Below are 14795 nucleotides of genomic sequence, written 5' to 3' on the forward strand. Positions count from 1 at the left end.
TTACTGTCCAAAGATGGAAAAGAGTCAATGAGTCTGTGCTTAGGGTGATGGATCATGTACAATACAACTGCTTGATTTATTGGCAAGGTGAGGAGCAGTCTGTCCCTTGCAAATTCTCTGACTCAAATTCAACTTCTTGTATGTGCCATTTGGTAAAGAGAAAGCAAACACAATTTAATTATCCTCTTAGTCCTTGGATCTATCTGCGGTATTCTTACACTTGGTCATTGAAGGGAGATGGATGGGTGCTTCAGGCCATCTTTTTGCTGGTTAGCATTCTTTGGGTCACTGTGTCTCTGTTCCCAGCTCAATACATTGATGAGTTTTTATACCACTGAGTGGCTTTTAATTTTAGCGTTGTCAGTCTCAAACATTCAAACCCTAAAAGTCAATTCCCAGACATCAATTATCACATAAATTCAGACACTTTCCATTAGAAGTCAAAAGCGTGGTGTTAGATTATGTTTTCAGTCTTCTCCTGGTAAACTTCAAACCTCTAAACTTTATTCCTTTTTTTTGTGAAGTGAGAGCTTCAGGTACAGTTTGATTCCAGGAGATACATTTGGTGACAGGGAAGGAAACCACCATGACTGCTTTGTTTTGGCTTTTTTGTACCTTAAAATGTGTTTATTTTTTGATCACTGCTTACCTGTGATTGCAACAAAACTATTCCCTATGTTAGAGACTGAATTAGCATTTTTCTTCCTAAATCAATCTGTGTCAAATTCTGATTTAGAAGGTTGGTTGATTTTAGTGATGATGTTGTCCCATTGATTCTTCTAGACATGTATTAACAGGGATATATTTAGATCATATTATTTGCTGTGGTCCAGATATAGAAGCAACCTAGGTAGTTCCATGTGGGTTAGAAGCTAGGAATCTAAACTAATGAAAAAAATAACTGGAGTAAAGGAAAATGTGAAGGTGTTGTGATACAGCATATAAATCAGACTAATATAGTAAAATACAGCAATTCAGAATTTTCCTAAGCAAATTAACTTTATTAAATGTTATGAAGTGTCTAGTATAAAATAGTATTGTTTTGTTGGGCATACGCAGCTTAATTTGATCATCATTCCTTTACTAAGTGGATTGTCCCTTTTATGTCAGCAAATGTTGCTTTTGCTTGTTTGAAAGGTTATAGCAGCTGGAATCAAATGCTTTACCCTCAAACAAGAGTGATTATTAAGAAGTTAATCTCAGATCATGCTGGTACCAGCAATATTTAATGTGTTTTAAATAATTAAAAATGCTAATGTGAGATCTTGTAGGCAAAGTGCACAGTTAAGGCAATTAACAGCATAAGATCTAGTCAAATGAGTTGTTTGATGTAAACTTTTCCACTATCAAAAAATCACAAACCAGCCAACATCTAAATGAAAGAAAAAAAACCCTGTGTAATACAAGTCTTCTTACTCTGTGCTTTGAACTGCTAAAAAGATTGTGGATCTTTCAGTTTTAGTTAGAGCTTTGACTTCTCCAAGTACTTCAATAACACTTTTAGGAATGAAGGTACTATTTTGACCTTACATGTGTCCATGAAGAAAAGATTTTGGGGAAAAAAATCTCTTCAGGGCTCTCTTGTAGAGTTTTGTTGTTACCATACCCAGGAAAATCTTCATTGTTTTCTGGGAAATGGTAGTAATAGTAATAGGACACTGTTGTCCCTTTGGTAATTCATGGTTTGCTTTGGTTTTGATTTCCTTCTCTACCTGGCACTGCACTTTTGATGATGTCTACCATGGCCTCTAGGAATCCTGTCTGAAAACATGCCTATCGGGAGGTGCAGTTGCTGTCCTAGTTGGCTTTATGTTCATCACCATTGATTTGGTGCTGAGTGAAGTGCTTCTCTTCCAGCGATAGCACCTATCCCCACTTTGCTTAGCTATGACTTGTTTGTTGCTTGAGTGCCTTTTACAGCTCTTCCCATCCAAACTCAAAGCCCTGTTCCATGCTAGAATCCTAGGTGTCTGAGCAAAGTTTGATAAGTTACCTCCCGTTGTGTAAGGAGCTCCATTCCTTTTATTGCAAGAAGATCATTAAAATACGAGTGGTTTGTTTTAAAGATTTAATTTCTTCTTTCTTCGCTACTGGGAATGCTGTACAGTTGTGTACCCTTAGAAAACTGCTTGCCAATAGCTAGGCATCTCTTAATTTGCCTAGCTGCATCTGTAGAAATGATCTAGCATTAAGCTACCCCGAGGTGTAGCACGCAGGTGCGAGGAAATTCCAATGTACACACGCATGTGCAGAAGAGGTACCACTTACATAACGAGAGGAGAGACCGAAGGCCTCTAGCTGGGCGGTACTGGCCACACCTGCCCAGGTAGACGTCACAGGCTAATTGTATAAAAAAGCAGATAGCTCGTGCTGGGAGCGAACTCAAGCTTCACATGGAGGACAACGTTGCCTTTTGCAGGGACGCCTGCTATCTTGTGAGCCTGCTGATGCTCTGGGGATGCAGCTTCTGCTATGGGGAAGTCTAAGCATTCTGGGGTTGGTAAGACAACCTCATAAATAACACCTGAGTAAGTGGGGGGTTTATACTGAGGGCTTATATCCCTCCTCTTTCCTCTCTCTCGGGTTCTCGTCTTTTTGGCCACTTCTTTGTAATAAATATTGTTTTGTTGAGCTTTCAGTGGTGTACTGGTTTCAGTTTCAGCGTTCTCCTGGCTACAAAATCCCTCACTCTTCTGTAAGCAAGCACTTAACTGTACTCTTACGAAGTTTTTCATAGGTGCCTACGTTCATAGTGCCCTTGGAAATTTAAGCAGCAAGTTGTTGGATTGTCTCTGAAAAAATATAGAGCACATTCAAAGCTTATGTTGGCAAACAAGAACTCAAATGTCTCTCTAGTAACCTATTTGATAGTGCTTAATTAGAGTGATATTTTACTTTAGTACAAGGTATTACCTTAATGTGAGTTTCTTAAGAAGTGTTGTCAAAGTCACGACTCACGCTGTGAAATGCATCATACACATCTTCACAATGAGTTTTTTTAGACTGTATGTCTTGACACCTCCTCTCCCTACCTGATATGTTCCTTCTGCTCTGAGAGGAATTTTTATTTGCTGGATTGACACTGGGTATTAATGACAGTGGTCAATATCAGAACATTTTCTAGGTCGCTGGTCTGGAACATCAGATAAAGTCTGGGTTAGGAATGGAACATATGTTGAGCAAAGGATGAGAGAAAAAAAAGAGATCTCCTGTTTCAGTAAAATATGCTAGTATAAAGTCTAGAAGTCTTGTGCAAAGCCTAAACAAAAGCTCTGGATGAATCCCTGGAGAAAAAGAATCCATTAACTCTCCATCAGCTTGGACATGGCATTCAGCAGCTTTCCTATGTAAGAGGTCAGGTGTCCTGATGTTTTCCTTTGTGTTCCCAGCAGATATGTGAACCACAGCTTCTTCCATCAGGGGATGGGAACTGTACTGTTCCCAACTGTCTTAATGCTTCAAAAACTCACAGTCTAGCAGGTTGTACTCACAGAGAGGAGGGAGAAAGCCACAGTTTCCCTAGTAAATCTGCCCCTTGATACCTGTCTTGAGGTGAGAGCATTTCTCCTTCTGTTCATATGGTAAGAGTTTTCTTCCTTGCCCCATTTGTGCACTCTCTCTCTCTCTCTCTCCCTCTCTCCTTTCCTCCTGCAGCTTGAACCATGTGAGTCGGTAACTATTTTTTGTCCTCCTCTCCTTCTCTTCTCCTTCTCCAGCCAGCACCATGTGAATCATCAAATCGTGTCGGTAACTATTCGCCTCTCCTTTCTCTCTCTCCTTCTCTCTTTCTTCACTCTTTCTTTATCCCTTTTAATCTGTTGCTTTCTTTTACTCTTTTCCTACTCTTGTGGGTATCTGAAAACCAATGAGTTGTGTTTTACTGAAACTGGTATATGGATTGTTTTTAGTGGGTGTTTCCTGTGGAATGGGTCTTTGTGCTGAATGTTTTAGTGAAATGCTTTTTTCCCGGTTATATTTTACTCCTGTAAAAACCTTTTGCCAAAATATCTTATTTTTTCTCACTAAATTAAAAAGAATTTCTCTTAGAGGAGAGTGTGTGACTCTTTCTCTGGATGCTAATTAGAGGTTATAACGAACCAGAAGGTTTTTGAAAGGTCTTAAATAAAAAATGCAACCACTCTGGGCAGTTTATAGCTTAATCCAGAGCGCAACAGGGGTGCAAAAAATTTCTCTGACTTTTTCAGTACCACTTTCCTCATCCCAGATCAAGCTTATTTGTGTTTTTTATTAACTAGCCTAGTTAAGGTTATAGAGGTAGCAGTGACTGTGTAAACATGTTGCAGGCGTGTAAATGTAAGAAATAGTGATCTTACAGTAATAAAAGACTGTACGTGCTTGAAATTCTATTTTTTCCCAAACAACAGGTGGTTTTTTTTTGTTCTGCAGAAGGCAATGCAAAACAGGGTGAAGGCCTGGAAGCAGATGACTATGCAGACTTCACTGCTTATGGCTTTTGTGATTGCAATGTGTAATAGAATTTGAAGATGGGCAACCCTCTCCATTTTCTCCCCCTACTTCTTGCCCACAAACAATGGCCAGAAATACACTTGCCTGTAGGTCTTATTTATTCTGGTCATCTAATTAGTTTTAATTTTGCCTTTCAAAGTAGATTTCTTTAATGTTTAAATCAAATCTATTGTTTCAGTATAGAAGTGTTTTAATCACTCTGAGTTTGTTGTGAGGAAAAGGTTTAGATTAGATGGATCTACTTCAGAGCTCTAGCTAACTTCAGCTCCTGTCACTCCTACTTAAACTTCTAAGTTTAAGGCTGCATGTGAAAATTCCTTTTATAGTTAAAGCAGCTTTCAGCCAAACAATAAATACAGGCATCACTAATTCAAGAGTTTATGCTAGAGTGGTATTAACCAGGCTTATAGAAGTTTTGACATAATTTAAGTGTGGAAAAAAGGTCCTAAGGGAGTGTGTATGTCTCCCTAATGTTGTTATACCTCATTGACTTTAACACGAACATAAGTCATATGAGAAGAATTTCACTTTGCTGCTTTTTTTGAAAACTCAGATGTTCATTAGGAAGTAATGGAATTAGGAACCTGTGCCTTTTATTGTAGTAAGATGACTGAAGGGAATTTCAGTTTTGGCATTGGAGCGCTTAGCTTTTTGCCTTTTCTAGCATTCTTAGCTTCATGGGTGTGTAACCTCTTAACACTTTTTAAAAGGTAAACTAAAGAAAAAAATCTGGAAGAGCTGTACTGACTGCATGGAACAGCAGCATAATTGCAACCACTAGCACTAAGATCTGCTGCTCAAGAAAACTGTCAGGGATTATTTGCTATAATCCAGCACAGTCAGCAGAAAGTGAAGGCAAATGTTCTGCAGATGTTTCTCCACAAAAAAGATGTGGAACTTTGTGATCTTGATTTCTATTCTAAAATCTAGACAGAATGGCCTCTAACAGACATTGATTCTTTTAATTGGTTTCTTCTAAATCTGATGGTTTTGTCACATGCAGGTTTTAGTCCAGGATTTTCCCTGACCTTGGCTCTTTGTCTTTCTTCTTTCTGTGCCTTCCCAGTCTTCACTCCTGAGCATTCAGTCTTCTTGTCCAGCAATCAGAATTATTCCCAGCTGACCTCTGACATCTCTTCCTGTGATTGTGCTGTAGAGAAGTCCATCCCTTCTCATCTATTTTGCCCAGATACTTATTTGATTTTAGTATTGTGTACTATTCCACTGCTTCCCTTTTGCAAAAGAAGAAAACCAAGAAACAACTGCAGCTGTCTCACCTGGTCTTCATCACCAGCTTCTTCCATGTAATTTTTGTTTCCTCTTCTGACTTCTTTCTCACTTGTCATGTTCTTCTTGGCCTCATCCAAATTTGTTTCATCATCAAAATGAAAGATACTGCACAATTTGCTTAAAGCTGCCAGAAATCTTTTGATGCCCATTTTTCTTCACAGAAAGATGTTTGCAAAAATCTTTGTTGTCTTATACTGAAGAGTGGATGAATAGTCAATTAGCCAATTATGTCAGAACGGATTAAAAGGCATCTCCTGTTCCTTCAGAGTAAAATTCTATACTTTAGTTTTGACTTAAATGATTTGATTTTTTCTGTTCAAAAAACCTGAGAACCCAGAAACTCTGTAATAAAGAATGCTCTGTTCTGCCCTTGACTCTGCTCAAGAAAGTGAGATTGGAACTAGATGATCTTTAAGATCCCTTTCAACCCAAGCCGTTCAATGAGTCTGTATGGGGTAAAATTGATGGTGATTTTAGTGATCAGTTACTTTATGACTTGAGTATTTTTTCAAAATAGAGACATGGATGTCAGTAACCTGTTGCAATGCTCTGATATTTAGAGAAGTGCTGTGTGGTTGTACTGTTATATACAGACTATTTTCTTTTTTCTTTTTTTTTCTTTTCTAATTCCTGGTGTTGAAAGCACCCGCTGGACATGCAGCAAGTATTTTATATTATTGTAATTATGCTGGGGAGTGGTGGTGGAGGGGAAAAGACTTCTTGAAATATTCTGGTCACTGTCCTGGAGGTGTAGGTTATCTTGAAGTTTAGTTCTGCCACCCTGTGGCTGCTGAAAGCCATTCTTAGAAGGTACGTGTTTTCTTGGCTGCTGGCAGTCACAGCCTTTTACTTTTAACTTCATGAATGCTGTTTCATGGAGAAAATTGAGGGCCTTGTAGGTCCCATAGAGATGTATAAACTCTCTTATGTTTTTACTGAAATATATAAATACTTGTTCACTGGAAATGCCATGTAGTATTTAGACATATAACTGGTCACCTCAGTTACGCAAGGCTGTACACTATTGATCGTCAGATAGTCTTTTATTTTCTTTTTGTTGAGGTCTAGGAAAAATCTTGAAAGCATACTCTGGCAAAGTAACTGAAGATTTTGGTTCATGCCAGCTGCCTGATGCCTTAAAAACTAAAATGCCCAAGAACTTTCCTTATGTCCCTTATAATGACTGTGAACTCAATCTACGGATTAGATACTATACTTTGAGAGTTCTTTGCATATTTATTGCCTAGCTTTGAGAAAGATGAGAAAATAAGTTCACAGAACAATAGAATAGTTTGGGTTGGAAGAGACATTTGAAGGTCATCTAGTCCAGTCCTCTGCCATGAGGTGGGATCCATGAGGCCAGATCAGGATCCATTTGCAATATTGTTCTCCCAGCCATTCCCTAACAATGATAAATGGGTCAGCTGTAAGTAATGGCCTGCTCCTTTCAGCAGGTAATTAGTATCATAGCTTAAATGGTAGCAACAGTGAGTGGTTCTGAAAAGCTAAGCTGCTGGTGCACAATGGTATGCTATTACAGTTGTATAAAACTTCCTTTTTTCAAAGGAAAAACGTGAAACAGTATACACACATCCTGGAAGCAAACGTGTTCTTGAAAGTCATCAAACTCCAACTGTGTGGTTTCCAGTTGAGTTACGTGATTATATGTGGTTTTATCACTAGGATGCAACAACTTCTTGCTCAGGTGGTAGCTGAGGTAAAATATGCCTTAAGTTACACAGTTGACCATGGACCTGGATTTTATTTTATCTGAATGCCTCTTCAGAAAAAAATATTCAGAATGCTGATATATTGAGATATGTAGAAGATATAAAGCCACAAAGAGGATGTAAAGACATAAAATGTGTTTTTACTTGTACAGCCTGTGGCTTCATTTTATATTTCTGTGGTTTAAGATCTTAATGATTCTATGAAGTCAGATAGTAGTTTGGTAGTAATAGAAAATAAACTTCATTATTCTAAATGTCTGTAGCTGATGGCCTGAAGATAATAATGACCTTTCCAGTCTCACAAGAAAATAGTTTGTTATTAATCAGAAGACTGTTTGATTTTATTTTATTGTTTTGCTGAATTTTTTCCTGAGTGTTTTGATCAAACCCTATTTTCCCAAACAAATCCAGGTTTTCAATTTTTTTATTCCCTTACTGTTGTAATTGTCATTAAATCTAAGGGCTTTTTTCAGTACTGTGAATGCTTTCTCTTGAAAGTCACTATGTTGAGGGACTACATTAGATGAGCAACTTTTGATTGAGCTGAACTATGGTTTCACTGACCACAGTGGGCAATGGCAGATTTTTCCTCACAGTTGTGATATTCTTGAACATTTTTTATGGAAAGAGAAAAATATTTCAACACTCAAAGATCTCAATGAAAAAGGGATAATGTGGTGTTTCCCTGTCATGGGGGAGAAGTGTGTTAATATACTCAGAAGAGCAGGTTTGCAATGAATTTTTTTCAAAGCTGTTTCCAACTGTTTTCCCTTTGACAAATTAATTTGGCAGAGCTGTGATTAAAAAGATAGAAGATAATGCTGTCCTTTTTTTTTCTGTGAATAGTAAGTTCATAATTTTGTTTCTGAAGAGACTCTTACTTTGAGAGAAGGTGAAGTGCAGCTTGAAACGATGGGTTATTCTGACTTACTAAAACCACAGACAAAACCAGAAGCTCCTATGAATAAGGCTCTAAGCTGGAATAGAAAATTGCCATGGGTAAATCTTAATGGTTTTATTTCATATCCGTGACAGCCTCCATCAGGATGTGCTATGATATAATTCTGAAATGAAATTAATGTGTACTTCTCATAGTTTTTAAATGTTGCATTTTCTTTTTTTAAAAAAAGACAAAATTTAAAACAGATATTTGAAGCTGTCAAAGGGAAAATACCATTTCACTGTATACAAATGCTTTATCTTCACGACTTAACCAGTTGGTCCAAATTTTGCGTTTTTACGGGGAAGATCTTATGATCCCTTCAGTTTGCATATACATCTAATCTGAAGTGGTGTGGGTTTAAGTGGAAGTGTTTTTCAATACTTAAAACACACATTTAGAAAAGGAGTGACTTGAGGGGAAAAAAGATAACTAATTAAAGATAACTACTTGAAAATGCAAAAATCTCATCAAAATTATTTATATATTCAATATTTGTAGTAATTTTAAGCAGTTTTTGAGTACATGAATTTTCATCAATTTCTACCTAAGCTAATTTGGTGCACAGCAAACGTAACGTAAGTAGTGTTGATTCACCATTTTCCAACATAACTTGAGAGTCATAATTAAGAATATTAAGAAATATATCTAAATGAAATATTGTTAGCTGGAAAGATATGTTATCTGTACTCATAGAAGCAAAAAAAAATCACATTTAATGCCAAGTTTTACAAATCACCCATTTTGTATGGTTACTGACAAGGGAAACAGCTTCAGTTTAGGAAGTTTAGAGATGCCCAAGGTGCAGGAGTGGGATAGGCAGTATATCTTCGATCTCTCTTGCAAACCTTGATGAAAGCCCCCTTGAAAATACTGTCAAGCTGTTTGAAGGCATCTGAGAGATATTTCCTGTTCTGAAACTTGAGTTCCTAGAAGAAGAATGGCATTTTTTCCTTCATTCTTCAGGAAGTCCAAAATTCTGATCCCCTGAGACTGGAAGAAATTACTTTTTCAGATGTGACATCAAGGTGGATTGCTTTAAACTTGGACAGTGGCTAGAAAACCAGTAAGCTATATTCTTTATTCCTATGCAGCTGTTTTAATATATATAATACTTGGTATTTTATGTATTATATATTTCATCAGAAACATATAGTATATCTGCATAGACTTGAGGTGAGTTGCTTCTGGCTACTGTCTCTCCAATCAGCAGAGATCAAACCTTTGATTTTGATGTCCATATTCACACCTGTGATGGAGTAAGGAATTTTTGCTTGAGAATTCTTTGGGCTGGTATGGGCAGTGCTGGCATTTATAAAGATGTTGTAGTGGAGTAATACTTACAGATATTAGTTCTGTATTAGTTCTGGTGAAGGACTTAGGCCATTTAAGGACCTAGTTAAGACTTCTCTGTATATCAGTCGAGTCAGCTGTTGAGTCTCTCCTTTTGCTACTGGTGAATGCGAAGGTTGAACTTAAAAGCCTTCTATGACCACTGAAACGTCATGTGAGTGACATATGGGTGTATAAAATAGTAGGTACCTTTATCAGAAATGTGTTTGCTTCATTAGTTGACAGCACCTGGACCACTTACTTAATATGCTGTGGTTTATTGTCTCTTGAAGGATAGGGTGAGTTATAATATAACTAGAAACTGAGTTGATGGTGAGGGTGAAATGTTCTGAAACCATCATTGGGAAGCACTGCATATCAATTTGCTGAATATCCAGCTGAGTCATCAGTGTAAGTTCTCTATGACTTCACCCCCTTTGCTCAGAATTATAGCCTTTTTGGAAAAGGGAGAAAAATACAGAAATGTTTCCATTCTTCAAATTTTGCTGAATGGTAATATTGCGTTGTCACTGAGTTAGATTAAATGATCCACATATGGTTTAAATAAGCAGCCAAAGTAGTGTACTTTTCTTTTTTGACTATTCTATTAAAATATATTTTTCTTTTAGACTTGACATATGAAGCAGAAATGTCTTTTCGGCTATGATGACTGCTACACCAGTTAAAAATTTTCTGTATAACCCTGTTTTCAACAGCTTAGGTCTTTGGACACTTCAGCTGTTTGGGGTTTATTTATATGGTCAATTTAATATTTTGCCTTTTTAAAAAAGCTGTGGAGTTTATAAATCTCATTGCACTCTACTGTTTGTATTTTCCAGAATGTTTATAGCATCATGGAATCATTTAGGTTGGAGAAGACCCTTAAGGTCATTGACACATTATCCCAGCACTGTCCAGTCCGCCATTAAACCATGTCCCTAAGTGCCAAATGTACACCTCAACCACTTCCCTGGACAGCCTGTTCCAATGCTTGACAACCGTTGCAGTGAAGAAATTTTTCCTAATACCTGAAATAAACCTCCCCTGGTGCAGTTTGAGACCACTTCCTCCTATCCTATGTTTTGTTACTTGGGAGAAGAGGCTGACCCACATGGCTACAAGCTCCTTTCAGGTAGACCGTAGAGAGCAATAAGTTCTCCCCTGAGCCTTCTTTTCTCCAGGCGAAATGACCACAGCCTCAGCTGCTCCTCATAAGACTTGTGCTCCAGACCCTTCACCAGTTTCATTGTCCTTCATCCAGGTTGACAGTGGCGTTTGATCATAACACTGATTAATCAGTCAAGTATGTTGCTCTGAGGAAAGTGAAACTTCGACTTTGGGATACAGTAAACCTGTCCCCCCTCCCCTACCAGATTTTGTCTTTAGGAAAAGATAACATAATGAAAGCATGAACTTAGGTGTATTGCAAACCTCTTAGACCCTTGCCTGTGAGAGATGTAAGGTTTTTATAGCTGGATGTTATTCAGGGAAGTAAGCAAACACTAATACATACTTTTGGCCTACTCTTCACTGAGGGATTTTTGGGACAGTTATTTCCCTCCTCACCTCTCTTCAGTTTTTTGAAATTATATGTGTTCCTGTGTTTGTAGAAAGCATACCTCAAGGGCAGTAGGTGCAGGACATTCAGATGGTAGGGTGTGAATTTCTAGAGAAGACTAGAGGAAAGGCCACTTTCATTGGCCAGAGTTGAATACAGTCTGAAAGTTGCTTTTGAATTACATATCCTAAAAGTATTGATCTTTAAGGCTGAGGCTGTGTATGCTTCGAATTTTAACTTTCCTCTCTGTTCTCTCTTTCTAGCTGGAATGTTTGCTGCTTTTCCTACAGGGTTATAAGCTTTGATATTCAGAAGACCAAACTGAAAGATGCCATCTGAGAGGTGCCTGAGGTATAGTACTTGGTAGTGTGTAGGAAGTATTAACATTTAGGATGATGTTTGCTAAAGCATCAGTTAAGAAAGTAGAAAAAAGTGAAACTAATACTTTTGTTCATTAGATAGGAATTCACTTTATTAAATACATATCCATGTTATAATCTGCAAAATATTACTCTCTTGTTACCACTTATCTCTAGTAAAGAGAAGTGTGCCTGGGATTGACTGGGGACCCACGGCCTCTTCATATGTTATGTTGTTTATGCCTTAGTTTATACTTGGAGTTTTTGATTGTGGAATCAACTTGCATTTTATATTTATGCATTCGAATTGGTGGCTGGTGACAATTTTGGGGGTGTGTAGTGTTCCACTGTTCAGGATGTATATTACTCTTCCAGTTGTTTAAAATGTCTTCAAAGCATTCTCTCCAAACTTATCTGCTTTCCCTTCTGTCGCTTTCCCAGTGTAGCTGTTCTCATTTGTATTGCCCATTGTCACAACAGAGTATTTGTTATTTATAATTTAATTACTTTCTGGAAACACTTTCAGGCAGAACACTCTGCAGAACTTATTAACTTAATTGTTTTTCTGCAGAACTTTGTAGTAGTGTGGTATGCTAGTGGTTCTGTTTTACAGAGTAGCTAACACTCTGATCTGGGACCTCAGAGAATTACCTGATACTACTGGAACACCATATCATTTCAGTTCTATTCCTCTTTCCCATGCCATGCTTCTGCAGTTGAAGAGAAACAGGACTTGCTTGCATTTATAGCTGTTGAATCTGTCAACTGATAATATCACTACAAAGTCATCATGTTGTGTTTAATGATTCTGTGTATTTTCATTCATAAATTCCATTAAATTGCCTTGCATGCATATGTTTCATATGTTTTTAACACAAGGATTACAGGCAATTGATTTTTCATTTTGGCATTGAATTGAAAAATGGATTATGATAGAGCTCAGTTTAAAACCACAGGTGTTTTCTATTGAGTGAAATAGTCCTCTTGATGATGGTGAAAAAAGCGAGAGGAACAAAGGTCTTGCTTCACAGCACTGGGAGAGAGGCTAATAAAAACAGAAATAAAAAGAAACCATCTCTGGGTATAATTAGCATATTATACTTGCACTGGTTTGATTTAGTCACTTTGCTATAGAAATGACAGAAGAGAAATAACTGTTAGAAATAATTCCATTGTATTTTAGCAAGTTAGATTTCTTGATAACTGTCATTGAGAATATGAATTGGGTTCAACAAACAGAACAGCTGAACAAAAAAGAATAATTTGAATGAGTAATTTTTAAATGTATTTAGGACATGTCCATACATGAAACCTAAACTATCAAAGAGGGGCTGAAGTTCAGGTACAGGCTATTCCACTTTGGCCAGCCTTCTTCTGGAAGTAATGTCTTAGTTGTCGTCTTTTTTAAAAAGTAGGTTGGATTAGAGCAAACAGTCTGGAAGGCAGGGCTGCAGTAGTTTAGAGATGCCCAAGGTACAGGAGTGGGATGGGCAGAGAGTGTGTATGGATAACAAAGGAGAATATAGCAGCCACACAGCTGCTGCATAGCATATGTGTACAGTGAATTACATGATTGTAGTGGAAAGTTGATAGGTTACTCACCCCTTAATAAAAAAAAAAAAAATTATATCTTCACTTTGATATACAACAAAATGACTCTTTGTAAATTCACCTTCTATAAACACATAAATTCTCTGGCAGTATAAACTGGTAGTCTCACAGATTTCAAATCAATTGCATTGTTTGGTGCCAAAGAGGATTTGCCAATATGTTTGATTTGGTTCTATTTACATCAACAGTTACATTGTCTCTTCTGCTGCTGCAGAAAAGGAAGCTGCCATCAGACAGTCTTAGACTGGATTATGTGCAAATCTTTTATTCATACATGGAGATATTCAGAGGTGGAGAAAGCCTTAGCATTTTAAAACAAGCAGACGTCTTTCCCCTACCCCCAACACAGACCAGGCAATCAAAAAACTCCCACAACACTTCATAAATATGAATAACTTGAAATGGTCTGAAAACGTTCAGTGGCACAGTATTAGTCTTAAACAGGCCACCTGAGACCATGATCCTTCGTTCTTTTTAGTAGAACTGATTGCATACATCCATCCATCCTCCTTTCCACTGATGCATCAGTTGGAACCACTTAAAGTTTTCTGCAGTCCCTTAACCTAGGACCTTTATTATTCTCATTTGATTCTGAAATGATTCTGAATTAATCATGTGAGTTCAACTGACTTCCAGTACAGCAAATGAAAATCAGAATCACTGAGGTTTTTAAATATGAGTATGTAATCAGGTTTCATAATACTTTGTTATACTGAGCTCTTCTTGTGATGTCTATGCTATGTTAAGATTTTTTGCCTGACAGGGGTCATGACTTTTTTTTGTTTCCAAGAATTATCAAACAATCTTGCCTTAGAAAAAGTTGTTCCGTATTTTTGACAGAATATGCTTGTTTCCTACATTTTTTTGACAGAATCTTTTCCCTTTCCCCTCTCAGTGTTCAGGAAATGCTGACAGGTCAGAGGCTTTGTCAGTCCAGCTCCCATAATGATGCTGTCCTGGCAGCCCTGAACCAGCAAAGAAGTGATGGCATACTTTGTGATATTACTCTTATTGCTGAAGAGCAGAAATTTCATGCACATAAAGCAGTCCTGGCAGCCTGCAGTGACTACTTCCGAGTAAGTACAAAGACTTCTTTCTTCCTATAATAATATTAAAAATTATTATTGTGGGGGACAGGAATGGTTATAGATGTCATATTGAACAAGCTTTAAATTTGAGCCTTTAGAAAATTCAGGATTATTACAATTTAGTAGAGTATATAACTTTAAATATCTGCACACATGTCATAGGAAAGAAGTGTTAAAACATTTTTTTTTTTAATCATTATTTATGGTAAGTCTTCCACCCCTCTTCACCCCCAGCAGAGGTAGGCAACTTCTATGAATTTTATGCCCCAGTAAAGTCAGAAAGTGGAAGAGTTTTTAGTAGAATGAAGAAATGTTTGTAGAACATTGGAGGCAGTTGTGATCAGAGGATTGTGAAGAGGAAACTGAGGGGAGACCTTATCACAGTCTTCAACATCCTCA

General features: G+C 37.4%; 1 protein-coding gene across 4 annotated transcripts in view; it reads left to right on the top strand.

The window, feature by feature from the left end:
- The window catches only part of KLHL32 (kelch like family member 32), a 120263-nt gene that overhangs the window by 10432 nt on the left and 95036 nt on the right, over positions 1-14795 (top strand). For 3 of the 4 annotated variants that reach the window (XM_017818729.1, XM_017818732.1, XM_017818730.1), the window contains exons 2-3: positions 11602-11689; positions 14204-14384. In XM_017818729.1, the coding sequence (XP_017674218.1) occupies positions 11667-11689; positions 14204-14384 (204 nt within the window). In that variant the 5' untranslated portion in view covers positions 11602-11666. Of the gene's footprint in view, positions 1-11601; positions 11690-14203; positions 14385-14795 lie in introns of those variants that run through there. The other variant, XM_017818733.1, reaches the window with a different exon arrangement.

This window comes from Lepidothrix coronata, unplaced genomic scaffold, assembly GCF_001604755.1.
Source record: "Lepidothrix coronata isolate B3197 unplaced genomic scaffold, Lepidothrix_coronata-1.0 Scaffold70, whole genome shotgun sequence".
In the NCBI taxonomy this organism is placed as follows: Eukaryota; Metazoa; Chordata; class Aves; order Passeriformes; family Pipridae; genus Lepidothrix; species Lepidothrix coronata.